At 34.4% G+C, this 18,323-nt stretch overlaps 1 protein-coding gene across 1 annotated transcript in view; it reads right to left on the reverse strand.

The window, feature by feature from the left end:
* TNKS2 (tankyrase 2) overlaps positions 1-18,323 on the reverse strand; it is a 57,800-nt gene that overhangs the window by 14,343 nt on the left and 25,134 nt on the right. Inside the window, exons 10-18 of the mRNA XM_079138194.1 lie at positions 17,597-17,688; positions 17,431-17,509; positions 14,212-14,383; positions 10,524-10,603; positions 7,872-8,017; positions 6,931-7,096; positions 4,687-4,906; positions 1,961-2,070; positions 1,115-1,303 (exon numbers count right to left, since the gene is read on the reverse strand). Of these exons, the coding sequence (XP_078994320.1) occupies positions 1,115-1,303; positions 1,961-2,070; positions 4,687-4,906; positions 6,931-7,096; positions 7,872-8,017; positions 10,524-10,603; positions 14,212-14,383; positions 17,431-17,509; positions 17,597-17,688 (1,254 nt within the window). The remainder of the gene's footprint in view (positions 1-1,114; positions 1,304-1,960; positions 2,071-4,686; positions 4,907-6,930; positions 7,097-7,871; positions 8,018-10,523; positions 10,604-14,211; positions 14,384-17,430; positions 17,510-17,596; positions 17,689-18,323) is intronic.

Consider the following 18,323-nt stretch of genomic DNA (forward strand, 5'->3'; position numbering starts at 1 on the left):
TACTGCCTGTTCCAATTCTCATCATCCTCCCTTTCAATCTGTGCAATCTTGTGGAACTCACTGATTGTATACAACATTTGTTTGTAATAATAGTACCATTTATTGTGTACCTAATACTGTGCCACCTTATTTAATTCTCATATTGACCAGGTATACTTATAGTTGATGTATCTAAGGTTTGGAGACTAGACAACTTGTACGATTGTACAAGTGATAGAGCTGGAATTCTAGTCCAGATCTGTTTGACTCTAAACCTGTGCATGTTTTCTACAGCATTCTACTTCACTATCACTGTCATTTAATACTATCTGGTAAATGAATACATGGGTTTACTTCTCAAGCAGCTTAGAACTGAGAGAGTTTCCTAGAGAAATAATGCTGCAAATACAGTTGGGCTGTCAGCCTGCTGAGAAAAATCTATTTAAACCTCAAATGAAGCTGAACTAAATCAGCTTCTCATTGTATAGGTACAACAAAATCTCCCTCAGTAGAAAACAGCTTTAAGAAAAGACTCTTCTTTCTGTCTCAAAAAGTGTTTCTTCTTTCTTTTCCTTTACTACTCTGGTTAATGTGTACTCAGTGAGAGAGACAAGAACCCATGGTTTGTACTATTTTGCCCTGTATGCACAGTAACAGCATTTATGGAGGGCCTGGGCTTTTTTTTTTTTTTGAATTGGGGATTGAACCCAGGGGCACTGAACCACATCCCTGGCCCTTTTATATTTTATTTAGAGACAGTGTCTCACTAAGTTGCTCACAGCCTCATTAAATTGCTCAGGTTGGTTTGAACTCAAGATCCTCCTCCCCCAGCTTCCCAAGCCACTGGGATTACAGGAGTGTGCCACTGTGCCCAGCCTGGGCTTGCTTCATTTCTCTACTAATGAAAGCAGTTTTAGTGCTCTTTTTCCCATCTCCAAAGTACACAATGATATAGTAGTATATAATAACTGATAATTTATTATCATATTTTAATACCAAAGAGATCCTAAATAAGAATGGGCTAAAAACCAAATTTTGCCACATTCACTATGAAGACTTTTTTTTTTTACACATTTCAGGTGAATTTTAAAAGGTCAGACAAGCACTGAGATTTTTCAAAGAGCCCATCACTTACTGAAACTAAATCTAAAGGTGTTTGTCCTTCCTGATTTTTAAGAGTAGGATCAGCTCCATGGGCCAACAATAAAGCACAAAGCTGTGTTCGTCCCTTTTGGGCTGCTTCATGCAAAGGTGTGAAAGCCCATTTGTCCGTGGCATTGACACATGCATTATACTTTATTAATAAAGCTGCTACATCTACATGCTGTAAAAGAAAATACTTTAGTTACAGTCTGACATATTACTTAATCACATTTTATTTTTTAAGAAGAAATTAGTTCTGTATCTACTTCCATATTTTCAAACTTACTTTGGAAATGAAAAGTAAAGCTGTTTCTCTCCAACATCCTAATTTATGGGTAGTTGCTTAAAAATTATAGTAGACATTTCAGTAGCTTGAGAAACTAGAAAATAGTTAAGAATTCTACAGAGTCAGAAACAATTTTAATGACTTCTGACTTATTCATGTGTTATAACTGCTGAATATCAATCTATAAACTAGCAAAATTCTTCAATTATTCAAACTGTATCACTGACAGATACAGTAACATAATAATAATAATGATAACATCCTTGATTGTTTTAAGAGCGGATCATGCATTTCAGTCTCTAAGATTCCTGTGAACCATTGAGAGTTTCCTGGGCACCAAAAAATACAAAATGAAACTATCAAATCTCATTGAAACAGGTGCAAAGGAAGATAATAAAACAAGAGACAATAAACTGAAAACTAAAACTTGGAATTTATTTAACTTCGTAGTTACTTCCTTATAAAATAAATTCAAACAATTTCATACGAACTGCAATACTGACTTTCACTCTGAAAATTCAATAGGTTAAAAGGCAATGCCAGAGAACTTACCCCATAAGATGCTGCATTATGTAAGGGAATAAGTCCTCCTTTGTCTTGGGCATTCACATCAGCTCCATGTTGTAATAAATACTCTGCAACTTCTAAATTATTATAACCAGCTAATTTAGAAAAGAAGTAACATTACTTTTATTTATAAATTTAAAAAAGTTTCTCAAACTCAGCTATAAATATTTGTAAAGCATAGACATTACTGGAAAAAAGATTTTATATAAATCTGAAATTATGGAGTCCATTAAAAATTTATCTTCTTGAAAAAATTTCCCATTGGCCTCAAAAGCTAGAAGCTTTTGGTGAGAACATCCATGTGTTTTGGAGACTCTCCAAATTACATTGATTGATTTGCTTATATCTTGTCATTTAAAACTTGCCTTCCTGGTTACTACAACTTCCTAACCTCCATGGTTTCAAAGGTTGCAAGTCACAGACATCCAATTATAAAAGTCAAGTTAGGAATACAAGTACCTGCAAGGCAGGGGGAAGCACACCAGAGTGGGTCTCAGTGTAGTACTCTTCCCCAGAAGGTTGCAAAGACGGGCTTTTTGCTATAAAGAACTTAGGGGTACATATTTCCACAAGTCTGGCTAAAGCCATGAAGTAAAACTTAGTATTTTGGAAACATGCTATAAACTCCTAGCTATCATCTTGTAAGCTGTAATACTCTTATGGGACAGCATATTTTATATGACACATAGAAAACAAATTTGAAACTTAACTTTGCCAATACAAAAACAGATATCACTTGACTTGAAAATGATTCAAAATGTTTTTGCTCACATTTTTATTGTAGTTTTTATCCTTTTGCAGAAGGACCTAATGCGCAAGAATTTAAAAAGATCAAGTAAGAAAAACCACAAATTCCCCCAAATTAAACATTACACTAATCTAACGGTCCTTCTAGGCCTCAAATTAATATTATACCTTCTAGGTATAATACTTTACACTGTGTTAAGTGGGCCAAAATATTTTGTGTATATAATCTACTTGTGACTTACAAAGACAATATGGAATTAAACAGCAATGTTAACTGTTCTCGGTAGCTACAATAGAGATACAAAAGCTCATATAAATATATACAGCACAATTTCCAATCAGAGGTCAGGTCATAGCTTGTCTTGCAAACTTCTGAGAATGGAAGTAGTAAGACTTTTTTCTTAACCCTATTAGCATTTATGGCTTATAACTTCCAAAATGATCTAAAAGACACATGGATAAAGAGATTAACTTTCTTGGACACTGGGTTCCACATTTACATGAAGTTGAGAATTTAAAGGCAAAAATAAAACAAAAAAAATTTTTGACTTCTTTCTCTCCAGTATTGGGGGTGCTTTACACTGAGCTATATATCCCCAAGCCTTTTAATTTTTAATTTTGCGACAGGTTCTCACTAATCTGCTCAGACTGGCCTCAAACTTGTGATACTCCTGTCTCAGCCTCCCAAGTAGTTGGGATTACAGGTATGTGCCACTGAGTCTGGACAAAAATTATGTTTTTTTTTCTTTGCAGTGCTGCCGATTGAATCCAGGGCCTTGTGCATGCTTGTCAAGAACTCTAACACGAGCCCCTGGCTCCCCTCAAACTATCTTTTAAATACTAGCAACACACAAAGACTGAAATGAACTCAAAACAGATTTTTATCTTATATCAAGCAGCTGAAACAACTGCACTACTTAATTTTTTTCTTTTGTTTTAAACTATGTTTAGATAAACGGTAAACTCTACTGAGGTATTAGCTGTAGCTAGCCCAGTGATTTTCATGGCCTATTCTTTGTAATCTTCCCTGAAGCCACATCATTGTACAAATGGACTAAAAAACAATGGTGGTCTGTGCCAATTTTATGAGTGAAAACTTAGAAAAAATATTATGGACTAAACAGTGTTCCCCCAAATTGTTACAGGGTTATAGACCTAACCCCAGTAACTAGAAATGTGACTGTATTTGGAGACAGGGCTTTTAAATTAAAATGAAGCTGTCAGGGTAGCCCTAATTTGACCTGACTAGTGTCCTGATAAGACCGGCTGAATCTTGGACTTCAAGCTTCCATACCCGTGAGAAAACAAATTCCTGTTGTTTAAAGTCATCTAGTCTTTGGAATTTGGTTATGGGAGGTTCTTTTTCTTACATCCTCAGTGCTTTCTATTTTTTGAGACTGGGTGATCACTAAGTTGCTGAGGCTGGCCTTGAACTAGTGATATTTCTGCCCCAGTGTCCTGAGTAACTGGGATTACAGGTGTGTGCCACTGTGTCTGGCTTGATTATGGCAGTTTTTGTAAAGTAAACAAGAAATAACTTTGGCAAGAGGTTTATGTAACTTTTGAAACTTTTTAACAATTTTTTTTTTTTTTGCTGTTTGTACTTACCAGTTATTAGAATGAAAAGCGTTAGATTCCCATGAGGAAGGTTGGCTCAAGCAGGCATATATGTCAAAAATGATTCGAACAATACAGTGAACTACAGTAAAAGATGCCAAAGCACATGGTGACTGGCATAGCCTGTTTGAATTGTTCTTACGGATGCAACATACTAGTACTAAAGTGAACTGGAATTTAGCTAACAGCCTGAAGAATGGTTGCCCAGTATAAGTACATGAAAGAGTATATAATGATGGCATTAAAAGACATTTGATTTGAATCTTTCAAGTTTAGTTACAGGAAATATTTTACTCAGGAAAAATGAACCATGTCACTAGCCTAAATATGTGAAATCATTCACTTACCTGCTAAATGTAGGGGTGTAGAATGTCGGCCTTGGGTATCACGGCAATTTACATTATCAGGAGAAGACAACTTCTTTACTCTGGCTAAACAGCCTTTTTTGGCAGCATCAAGCAAAGCTGCATCTCCTCGAAGCAGATCTTGAATATCTGTATCTCCATCTTTAACAAGATCTAAAGGAGTATTCCCATCCCTATTTTTTTTTGTAGGGTCTGCTCCATGCTAGGCATGTGAAAAATAGGAAGGGAGGAAAAACTGACTTAAGTATGCCCTTTATCAATGAAAAGAGAGTCAATGTAACCATACCAAAGAAATTCACTTTATACTGAGACTCTACCTTAAAGATTAAACAGAGTTTTAAACTGTCATTAAACATTACATTCTACAGTCATGCTTCATTTAATGACAGGGGCATATTCTGAGAAAAGCGTCCTCAGGAGATGTTTTATTGTGCAAACATCAGAGTACTTAACACAAACCAAAACAGTATTGGTTGCTACATACCTTGGCTGTATGGATAGTTTACTGTTCCTAAGCTATAAGCCATATACTACAGACAAATGTAATACAGCTTAAGTATCTGTGTGTACCTAAATACAGAAAATGTATGTTAACCTCCATCAAGCTGGCTTAGGAATGGACTTCCTCAACAAGATTCCTAAAGTGCAAGATGTAAAATCAGGAATCAACAAATGGGATGGTATCAAATTAAAAAGCTTCTTCACAGCAAAGGAAACAATCAAGAATGTGAAGAGAGAGAGCCTACAGAATGGAAGAAAATCTTTGCAACCTGCACCTCAGGAGCATTAATCTCTAGGATATACAAAGAACTCAAAAAACTTAACACCAAAAAACAAAATAATCAATAAATGGGCAAAGGAACTGAACAGGAACTTCATAGAAGAAATACAAATGGTCAAAAAATATATGAAAAAAAATGTTCAACATCTCTAGCAATTAGAGAAATGCAAATTAAAACCACACTGAGATTTCTTCTCACTCCAGTCAGAATGGCAATTATCAAGAACAGAAGTAACAGTGGATGTGGGGGAAAAGGTACACTCATACATTGCTGGTGGGACTGAAAATTGGTGTAACCACTCTGGAAAGCAGTATGGAGATTCCTCAGAAAACCTGGAATGGAACCACCATTTAAACCAATTATCCCACTCCTTGGTATATTCCCAAAGGATTTAAAAGCAGCATACTAAAAAAAAAAAAAAAAAAAAAAAAAAAAAAAAGCAGCATACTATAGTAATGCAACTACATCAATGTTTATAGCAGTTCAATTCACAATAGCAAAGATATGGAACCAAACTAGGTGCCCTTCAACAGATGAATGGATAAAGAAAATAAGGTATACATACATAATGGAATATTAGCCAAAAAGAAGAATGAATTATGGCATTTGCTGGTAATGAATGGAACTGAATACTATCATGCTAAATGAAATAAGCCAATCCCACAAAACCAAAAGCCGAATGTTCTCTCTGATATGCAATAAGAGCGGGTGAGGAGGGAAGAACAGAAGTTCACTGATTAGACAAAGAGGAATGAAGGGAATGGAGGGGGGATGGGACTAGGAAAGACAGAAGAATGAACTGGACATAACTTTCCTACAGTCATATGAATACACGAGCAGTGTAACTCCATGTCATCTTCAGTCACAAGAATGGGATCCTAACTAGTTATACTCCATGTATGTATAAAATATCAAAGTACACTCTACAGTCATGCATATCTAAACAGAATAAAAAAGAAAATGTTAAAAAATTTCAGCTACATAATTGTATAGAAGCACAGCCATAAATGCAGTCCATTGTGAAATGTCATTATGCAGCTCATAACTATTTTTACTCTTCACAATGAAATAAAGTATGAATCTTGTCCTCTTGCTATTACTGGTATCTGTATTAAACCAGTGCCATCAGTTTTATGCTAAATAAGCTGGGCTTACAACTATATAATCCACCAAGTATTTTGAAGTTAAATTATTAGACAAGAAAAAAATAATAATCAGAGATCATATCATATACAAAAATAAATCTATGTATGGTAAATATACTGGTAGATGAAAATTTAAAATTGGTGGCATTTTTTTCTGGAATCTAGTTACAGAATTAGATAATTTTGTTTTCTACTCTTACTAGTTTAAGTTTATACTAGAGTTGTTTGGGGAAAAAAAACCAAAACTGTTAACATATTCTAGATAATTCACACTGTCTACAGTAAGTACTTCAATGTACCTGGAGTAGAAGTTTGCAAATTTCATATTTTCCTTTTGCTGCAGCTTCATGTAAAGGTGTAAATTTCCATAAATCAGCTACGTTAACTACTGCTCCATGCTTAACAAGAAGTTCTGCAACTTCATAATGTCCGTAAGAACACGCATTGTGCAAAGGTACAAGGCCCCTGAAATGAAAAGTAAAATGAAAAATAATGTCAAAGGATGATTTAATTTCAATAATTATATACAAGTGATGAAAGAAATTTCTTGAACTAAGAGATTATACTGATTATATGTAGTAGAACATTGTCTATTTTTAATGGAAAATGATTTTTTAGATAAACTGGAAAAATTTAAATATCTTCAACAAACAATGAAACACTACATTACAAAGATCAGTACTCTAGGGCTGGGGTTGTAGCTCAGTGGTAAAGCACTTGCCTAGCATGTACAAAATCCCTGAGTTCAATACCTGGTCCTGCAAAATCAAAATCAAACAAAATAAAAACTAGTATTACAATATACTATAATCTCCTTGTCCCTTACAAAGTTGTAAGACATTATGTAAGCAAGAATATAAATGGTATCATAAAATCTTAACTGAAATTAAAAGCTATATTTAAATCAATGTTAGGAAAACAGACACCTCCTGGGGGAGGTGGGGAGTTATCAACTACCAAAAATATATTTTCACCAGGAGAGGTGGTGCACAACTCTAATCCAAGCAACTCAGGAGGCTGAGACAGGAGAATTGCAAGTTCAAAGCCAGCCTTCACAACTTAGGGAGACCCTGCCTCAAAATGTAAAAAAAGAAAGGGGGAAAAAAAAAAGAGTTGGGGATGTGGTCAGTGTTATAAGAACCACTGGATTCAATTCCAGGTACCAAAAAAAAGTAATATTTTCCTAAAAGGCCCAATAAAAGTAAGCAAAAGAGAGGCCTTAGAAACTGTTGGTACTCACCCTTTATCTTTAGCATGCACATCTGCTCCATGCTGAAGCAGATATTCCACCACAGACACCCTGTTATACCCCGCTGCAAAATGGAGCGGTGTAGACTGACGTCCTTCAATATCTCTGCAGTTGACACTCTGAACAGTACACAGTTTCTGTAGGATTGAACATAGCATACATGTGATGCTACATGTTTCATTTCTTGTTTCAATCCATGTTGTAGGAAATTTCAAATGTTTGGCTTTTTTTCTTATCTCTTTAAATCAGTACTCTCAGGAATCTATTCTTATTTCACCTTCTTGTTCACGGAGAATACCACTCTGGTCCTCTCATTTATGCCTGTATTATACGGCTAGTAGGTAAATTTTATCTTTACTACTACTACTTACATAAAGATAACTTAAGTATCATCATCACAATCATAACTTCCATTTTGTGGCAACTACACATAGAGGTACACTGGATCACAGCAGCACCAGTGTTGTCAAGGGGCTTATTAAAAATTCAGCATCTTGGACTCCTACATACTGAGTTAGAATCTGCATTTTAATAAGATTCCTAGGTGATTTGTACACACATTGAAGTTTGGAAAGTACTACTTTAGACCAGTGGATCTCAAATTTGCATGTGCATCTAAAGGTCCTGCCTTTAGATTTTCTGATTCAATGTGTCTTGGGAGGGACTTGAAAACTAGAGTTTCTAACAATTTTCTAAGTGATGTTGGTGGTCAAGGAACTATACTTAAAGAGTCTATTAATAAAATGCTATTGGTTAATCTTAGGAAAATTAAGAAAATAGTCACTCAAATAATTTTGTTTTTTGGTTCAAATAAGGAGGCAGAGTGGAGAAAGTCTCAAAGGTAAACAGAGTATTTTGCATGAAAAACATGAAAGTTTAGATAAGGAAAGCAACATAATATATCACAGTGCTCAAAGAGTAAAACAAAACAGAAAAAAAGCAAAAAACAAAAACTCATTATTAGTAAAAACTCTTTCCCCCTTTCACTATCCTGTCTTAAAAGCAGGAATATGTAAGCTCAATAAACTAAGGAGCCAGGTGTCAGTGGGTTCACCTCAAGGGGTTTTATCATTAGACTAGTAAAGCTCTTCTATGTTTACTAAACAAGAACTTCACAGATAGATAAATTCAGGGGCCTATTCAAAAGATGGTGTTTCAGAGTGTATGAAGTTGGGCATTAGGAATGAGTATTTTTAATGTGTTCCAGGTGCTGTTAGGTTTGGTATTACAACAGGTCTCTAGGTTTAACTATGTCCATTCTGAGACAGGCTTTCTAATAGTAGGTGTCCAATTAAAAAATATCTAGCCAAAAGGATCACCACTAAAAAAACATAACTGAGGACACGAGTGTTCATTAGGTAATACGCAGATGTTCTTGTTCCAGAGATTCATACAGAGCCACCTAAGAACAGAGAAAGGCTGGTGGAGATAAACGTCTATCAAGTAATTTCAGAAGCAGAGGGGAGGGAAGAAAGACAGCCTAATACCTATCACTAGGAGAGATGGCCTTCCTTAATCCAGTGGTGTTACTTTATTCTCTAAATCCAATTCCTGCCTCTACTTTGTGTCCTCTTCATTTATTTTTTCCTTTAGACTGTTTTCTGTCTTTATGAAAACAAAATTTCATAAAGTGCTTTGTATTGTGCTTACTAAATAGTTTTATGTTTTTTAATATGTATAAGTGAACAGGCATTTAAAATTTATCAGTCTTCTTGCCTCCACATAGAAAAAAAATCAGTTAGTTGTCGTTCAACTACTTGTTTTATCTTAATTTTCTGACCACTTCTTTTACAAATATCCCAAAATCCTGAAGTTATTTAAGATGTCTATAATATCTATGAAGATAAAGCTATAGCAAAGGACCAATTTCCAGAAAGTACTTCATTTATAAGACCAGTGAATAAATTCCTATAAGCTCATTCGAGATCAACATTCATATTTCTGTCTTAGAAAATACAAAATTGATTTTGTCCAGAAGGACTTTAGTATTGAGACTATCCTACAGAAATACAGCAAAATTATTCCAAATAGCTAAATTTGTCATGAATTAAGTCAACAAATACAGCTTTTTATAAAACTTATTACCCACTAGTGCCCCTTCAATTTGGATCAGTAGTTTTGAAAAAGTATCTAAAGGGAAAACTCCCTTACCAACTTAGAAAAGAAAAACAACATTGTTACATTTACTGAAGAATAATTTAATTCATGAAATATGCTGAATTAAATTCTTATATTAGTTGAATTGTAAAACAGTCTTGATCATTCAAAATATTATGCTTTTGAGTTGTTTACCTGGATGTATAATTTCTGTAGGTGGGGAAATATCTGGTAAAGCAGTTAAGACATATTTGTGTGGTAAAAGTCCAAAGAGAATCTAAGGAAAGGTTATTCTGGGAAGACAGGTATTACATGAAGTATATTTAAATCTGTGAAATCTGACATTTACTGAGATGTATGTGAAACTAAAAAGTCCTTCTCTTTCATTACTTGGTGTTCCTTATCTACAGAGAACTAGATATTTTTGTCCTTTAAAAGCAAGGCACATATAAATAAACCAAGCTCTTCATTATTAACAGTGCAGACTTTATTAAATGATGTCAGAATAAAAATGCATGGTTAACAAATACATAAAGATTATCTTACTTTTACAGTTTCCACATCTCCAGCCTTTGCAGCTTCCAGCAACTGTCTGTCCGCCTCTGAATTCCCTAATGGGATACCCTCTAAAAAGAGAGATGGAAAGAGTGATTAATTTCTGTTTAGAAAATAGGACCAAGTTTCAAGTGAGGCATCTTATCAAAAGATAATGTTCTTTTATAGTGCAATAGATTATGTAGGAAATTTCCATGGCAGTGGGGAAAAAAAAAATTAAGACTGCTGTAAAACTTTATGAAATACTATATAAACAAAATATTTAAGTGTGTATAATTACAAAATGTGATTTAAGCAACAAAAAGGAACATAAAATAGATAATAAAAGCTGGCTTGCTCTATAATCAAGCCACATGGAGTGCTAGAAAAACATTAAATTAGGAGAGCAAAGCCAGAAATCTAACAGTGGATCTTCCATTTACTAGTTATCTGAACAGGGGCAAATCAATGTCCTGAGGCTCCCATATTTTTAGTTCTAAAGAACAGAGTTGGACTAGAAGATAGATAAAGTCATGTCTAGGTCTGAAATTCTGTTTTATAGCTCATTTAAAACTTCAGAAAAAAGAACATCTGTTACCTTAGACCAAAATAAACACAACTCAAAATTTAAGTATAAAAAATAAAAACCTTAAAAGAACTAGAATAAAACATAGGTAAATATCTTTATATCTTGAAATAAGAAAGCTTCTTAGAGCAAAACATCCAAGGCAGAACCAAAAAAAGAAAACTGATTTGGAAAAATAATTGTCAGCAAAAATAGAGCATTAAACAAATTTATAAACTAAAGAACAAAATAGAAAAAAAAAAATCACATTTCAACATACAGTTTAAGAGAGACTATATCTAACATGTTCTCGTGAGAGCATACTAAAAGGTTTAAACCGACAACAAGTAATTCACGTACAAAAAATAGAGAAATGGCGAATAAACATAAAATTATGTTCAAACCTGCTCGTTATCAAATACAAATTAAACTGAGATCCTATTTTTGCCTACTTCATGTGCAAAGTGGAAATGTGGAGCTACACTGAGAGTATTTCTATAGTTTGCACTAAAAAGCATTTTTTTTCTGTTAATTTAAAAATGCACATTCACCTAAGAAAAATATTAAGAATTACAGTATCTAGTACTGACAATGAAAACAAAACTCAATGCTTTCTGTGGGTTTATAAAATAGTACACATAACTTTCCTAGAAGGCAATTTGAAAATTATATTGCACCCTTTGATTTACAAGTTTCCTTTTAATAATTTATTTTCAGAAGCTAGTTGGAAAATTAAGAGAAGCTAAAAATAACAGGAGTTAATATAAAGCTAGCAAGACTAAATTTTATCATTAGGCAACTGAACAGGATTAGTGTTATTATCCCTAATTGAATTTGTGAAATATGGAAGAGAAAAGGTAATCTTGAAAGCAGCTGTATTCAGTTCAGTTTTGGCAGATGCCATGAGACTACATCATCCTGCCTTTACCTACTCAAGCTGTGTTTCTCAAAATGTGATTCCCTGACAACAGACATAAAGATCATCAAAGGTGACTGTTAAAGACAAGAATGCTTGCTCTATTACAGTTCTTATCTGAGCTTTGAGATCTCAAAGCTACTCCACTAGATTCTAATAGAAAGTAGAGATGTAAGTAAGGATATTTTGAGATATATATATATGTATATATATATATATATTCAATATATATACGTGTGTGTATGTATGTATGTGTATATATATATACTTATATATATTTATTTATTTTTTTGTACTGGGGATCAAACCCAGGGGTGCTTTACCTCCAAGCGATACTCCTAGCCCCTTTTAATTTTATTTCTGAGCCAGGACCTCTCTAAGTTGCTAATGCTGACCTTAAACTTGGAATCTTCTCACCTCATCTCCAGAGTCACTGGGATTAGAGGCAGGTGCTACCATGCCTGAAGCAAAGATACTTTATTATGTGACTGGATTTCTACATTGAAATATTTAACATGTGATGAATTCAGACACCTGATCTAAATATTTTAAAATGTAAAGAACATGAGCATATTCAATAGTTAAATAGTACTTTTTTTTTTTTTTTTGGTACTGGGAATTGAAGCCGGGGTACTCTACAACTGAGCTATACAACCCCAGCCTTTTTTGAGACAGGAACTAAGTTGACCAAGCTGGCCTCGAATTTATGACACTCCTGCCCCAGTTTCCCAAATTGCTGGAATTACAGGCATGTGTCACTGCACCCAGTTTAAATAGGTTTTAATAAGCCACAGAGTATGTTACCTTGTACAAAGTGTACCTGACTCAAATATGCTGGATCTAAAAAGGAATGAAGAAGCAGTGCCAGTACTTAGGGTATTATGTGTTACTAAGGTTGCTGTCTTATAAGACCCATCTTTTCAGATTTTCCTTTCTTTAAAAAGAAACAGCAAGCTTGGAATGGAACCACCATTTGACCCAGCTATCCCACTCCTTGGCCTATACCCAAAGGACTTAAAATCAGCATACTACAGAGATACAGCCACATCAATGTTCATAGCTGCTCAATTCACCATAGCCAGATTGTGGAACCAACCTAGATGCCCTTCAGTTGATGAATGGTTAAAGAAACTGTGGCATATATATACAATGGAATATTACTCTGCCACGAAGAATAATAAAATTATGGCATTTGCAGGCAAATGGATGAAATTGGAGAATATCATGCTAAGTGAGATAAGCCAGTCTCAAAAAACTAAAGGACGAATGATCTCACTGATAAGCGGATGAGGACATATAATGGGGGATAGGAGGGGTTAGCATTAGGGTTAGGGTTAGGGATAAGGAGGGTGGTAAGAATGGAGGAAGGAAGGACTGTATAGAGGGAAAAGAGGGGTGGGAGGGGTGGGGGGGGAAGGGAAAAAATAACAATGAATCAAACAACATTGCCCTATGTAAATTTATGATCTTTAATTAAAAAAAAAAAGAAATAGCAACTATTATATCTTACTCTTAAAAGTTTACTTGATAAAATTTGAGTCATCTATTTACTCAGAGATTGGGCGGAATATACATTGTAATGAAGTCATAATTGTGACTTCACAACATTTGGATAGTTGAGTACTTGTAAAGAGTACCATTAAGAATGAATAGCCAAAAATTTTCAAATATTTTCTCTTCAATGTGGTACAAATACACAATGTAATGTTATTCAGCCTTAAAGAAGAATGAAATTATGGCATTTGCAGGTAAATGGATGGAACTAGAGAATATCATACTAAGTAAAATAAGCCAATCCCTAAAAGCCAAAGGCTGAATGTTTTCTCTGATAAGCAGATGCTAATCCATAGTGGGGGAGGGGGTTGAGAAGGCAAGAATGAAGGAACTTTGGATTATGCAGAGGGGAGGGAGGGGAGTGGTGGGGTGGTGAGGATGAGAAGGACGGTAGAATGAGATAGATATTATTACCCTATATACATGTATGAAAAAATTTTTTTTTTGCTTTTGTTTTTTTTTGGTGCTGGGGATTGAACCCAGGGCCTTGTGCTTACCAGGCAAGCACTCTGCCGATGGGAGCTATATCCCCAGCCCCTGAAAAAAAGTTTTTAAAATAAAAAATAAAACAATTTTCTTTTCATTACCAGCTCCTGCATATAACACCATAACGCTAAAATTTAAAGGTTAATTAAAAAAATTAATGTCATGGAAACATTTAATACCTTGAAGCAGCTGCTGTACATTTTCATTTCCCATCTGCAAGGCAGTAAATCCCTGAAGGGATATGATGTTAGGATCACATCCATAGCTTAGGAGTAAGCGGCAAGTTTGTAGATGGCCACAATGTGCAGCTCTGTGCAGAGACGTCTGACCAAGATTATCGAGAGCATTAACCTTAACAATGCAGAAAAGCTGAAATTAGCCTGCAGTTTGCAATTTAAAATCATTGAACCACTTATTTAACATTTGCTACCAATTTTGAAGTTTTCAAATTTTTTTTTTTTTGTTTTTTGACACTGGGGATTGAACCCAGGGGTGCTTAACCATTGAGCTGCATCCCCAGCCCTTTTTATTTTGAAACAGGGTCTCATTATGTTATCTAGGGCCACACTAAATTGGTGAGGCTGGTTTTGAACTTGGGATCCTCCTGCCTCAGCCTCCTGAGTTGCTGGGATTACAGGTATGTGCCACTACACCTAGCTCAATTATTCTTTTATAAAACCAAAATAAATATTTGCTTAAATCTAGAGCACAAATTTATCAACTCATGAAGGCTGACATCAGAAGGAAAACCCAATTTTGGGTTAAAATGCTGAGTAACAGTTGTGTTTAGTAACAAATCATTTACAGATTCTCTATATTTAGAGCTAGACACTGCTTAAGAAAGCTGAATCTCTATTTATGGATCTTAGAGTTCTACAAATGTGGAGATTAACCCCAAGATGCACAATAGTCAGGAGCAAAGCCAGGGTTAAAATTAGTATTAAAACACTTCTATTGGCTTAATCTTCTACCCAATTTATCATGTAACATATAATCTGTATTGATAAATACATGGTAAATCTACACAAGAAAATATTCCTCAACAACACATTGGAACAACTGTTCACAGTTGGATAAAATCTCCAAAACATTATACTGGGTGGAAAAAGTCTTACACAAAAAAAGTACATATTGTATGATTCCATGTATATGAAGGTCTAGAACAGGTAAATCAAATCTGCCAGAAAAAGTAAAAATGGTTGTTACTGCTAGAGGTGGACACTGCCTGGGTTGGAGCATTAACCAGAGGATGTTCATTATCTTGACAGGAGTTTTGGTTATACAGATGTGCATGTTTATCAAAATTCAGCAAATGTGCATTTAAAATTTATGAATTTTCACTGCATGTAAATTTGGTATCTTAAAACTATAAACAAATGAACTAGTTGCTGCACTTGTGGACTTAAGAGACATATATACTAATGTGCAAATTATTTTGACGTGTATCAAAAATGGTATATTGAAGGATATGTAATAAAACAAATGTATTAAAACACTGGTAATAGACACTAGATGATAGATATATAATTACTTTCTTTAAAATTCTTTCAACTTGTCTATATCTTGGAAATTTTTCACAGGAAAAAAAAATTGCCTGCAAGACTTCCCCCTATCTCATGCCCACCTCCTCCACATTCCCACCATGGAAATAATTCTTCAAAATATAACTGAAAAATTAAATTCCTTAGTAATCAATTCTATGCCCACCAGTGTTTTGAGACACTGGCCAATTCATATTCATGGAATCAGAGAACATTTTAAGAGAAATATAACACCACGTTCTCAATGAACATTAAACTATGAAAAGATAGCTCTCATGTTTACAGAACCTGAAAAATCTTATTTTAAAAGCTCAGGGCAATTATTTATTAACATTTCCAAACTCAGTGAAGAGTGAAAAACTTTATTTGGGTACTACTTTGTGTTAGGATTAGGGTGACCAACTTGTCCTGATTTGCCTGGGACTTTCTTACTTTTAGCACTGAAAGTTCTGTTTCTAGAATTCCCTAAGTCCTGGATAAAACTGGATGGTTGGTCACCCTAGTCAAAACTGTTTCACTGAGTTTCACAACTCAAATTTAATATACATTGAGATACTCTTCAAGGAATATACCACATGTATGAAAAAGAGCAATCAATGAAAAGTTAGAGAGACAAATGAGGTATGCCAAGCAGTCAAGCAGAAATAAACTTTATTTTATTCAATAATTTACAATAGGAAAGATCGAGATTACATATTATCAACAACTCCCCCAAATCAAAGAGTTTAGGATACTGAGAAGCAACATGAAAAGTAGTGGAAAATTCTAAGTCATTTTTTGAGTGAAGAAAGGACAGATAAGAAAATTAGTCTGTAAAACACATTAGGGAAGGGCCACAGGGTCACCCAAGTGAAAAAGGGTCTGTTTCTTTCTTCTCCTGTCATTCAAAGCAGCTCCATTCTTGTGTTAGATAGTAAATTTCTAGTAAAGATTTTATTTGAAGAAGGAAAGGATCTATGGCTAAGAGTTGAAAATTGCTGAATTAGGTGACTCTCTCTGTCATCTCTTCCAATTTGAGATGTGTATCTTTTACTAAGTAGTATTTTTGACGTTCCCAGATAAGAAATGATTTGTAGCCTTGATAGAAGAACAATTATTCAATGTTTAAAATGATTTGTGTACAAATGCGACCTAATGAATAGTAATTTCTTGCCAATGGTAGGTATAATGTTTTTATCTAAATTACTTAAATAATTTATTTCCTATTTAAATTCTTTGGCTTAGTTACATGAATAAAACGTGGGTAGACCATCACTGGGGTAAACAGCAGGAATTATCTTTGTGACCAAGAACAAAAGATTTGGTAAGAAAAGATGACTGTTCAGAATCAGTATGACTTTAGCTGGGGATATTCTGGAGAGTGTATTGTTAGAGAGACCTTAAAGATAACTGTGATAAAACTGTGATAGTGGGGTATGGATAAAAGGAAGAGAGACAGAAGTACATAAATAAATATATGTGTGAATAAATACATAAACTTTCTGGCAAAAAAAAAAAAAAAGAGATACAGAAAAATTACCCAAGGGACTTTATTTTTTGTTTAGGGTGAAACTGGGGAATGAATCCAGGACCTTGCCTGTGCTAGGCAAGTGCTCTACCACTAAACTATGTCCTCAGCCCTTTTAAAAAATTTGAGACAGTTCTCAAAAGTTTCTCAGGCTAGTCTCAAACTTCCAACCCTGCCTCAGCCTCCCAAGTAGCTGGGATTATAGGCATGCACCACTGCACCCAGCTGCAGGACCATTTGGGTGTAGATTAAAAACAAAACAGTTAACTTGTAAATAGGGAGTATGCATTTCATCTGTTGAATAGAAAATAAATTGTTGAGCTACCAAGATTACCAAAAAGGAAGTATACCTTTGCTTCATGTTTCACCACTACTTCGACAACATCATTATGAGCTTTTTCAGATGCCACGTGCAGAGGAGTCAAGAATCTTAAAGAGAAAAAGTCAGCCAGACAATGAGTACATTTTCCAAAGAATAAAATGTCAATAATATTTAATTATTAAAAGTATACTTACTCTTTAGTCTTTTCATTGATGTTTGCTCCTTTTCTTAGCAACAGTTCACATATTTGCTTTCTTTTGGGATATGGAGATGCAGCAGCACAATGCTAAATAATTTAAATTGCAGCATTAATCAAGGACTATATATAACTGATTTTTATTTAAGAACACTTGAGTTTCCAATCAAGAATAATCAAATTATTTAACCTCCTTCTTTTATTTTTGACCTAACTTTATTCTCTAAATGCTTTCTATTGGATAGTAACTATTACCAAATTCTGACAAGGTCTGAAATCTTATGGACTAAATGATTTCTGTTGTTAAATATTCTGATCAAATTTTGTCATCTAATTTGAAAAAGCCACTACGGATGTGAAGAAAAACTTACTGTGACCGATACCTATCTTAAGGTACTTATGTTATGTTTAAAAGTTAAGAAAATACCCCAAAGGTTAGAGTTTATTTACATGAAGAAAGAATAATGTTCTTTCACTTTGAATTCTACTTGGTTAATAGCTAATAAGGTGCTTTTCTCAACTAGCTGCTGCAGCAGAACAAGGAGCTTGGAATACCTATTTGATACAACTGGTTTTAGAACTCCAGTTGGAGTTCGAGGCTACAGCATCTGTATCTATGATATCCTTAATATCACAGGAGGCAGAAGGTATGGATTTGCCAGTTAGAAACCTAGTATCTTATGGTCATGGCCTATATCTATTCAACCTCAACCTACAGGATGATG

The sequence above is a fragment of the Sciurus vulgaris genome, assembly GCF_902686455.1.
Source record: "Sciurus vulgaris genome assembly, chromosome: 4".
Classification (NCBI taxonomy): domain Eukaryota; kingdom Metazoa; phylum Chordata; class Mammalia; order Rodentia; family Sciuridae; genus Sciurus; species Sciurus vulgaris.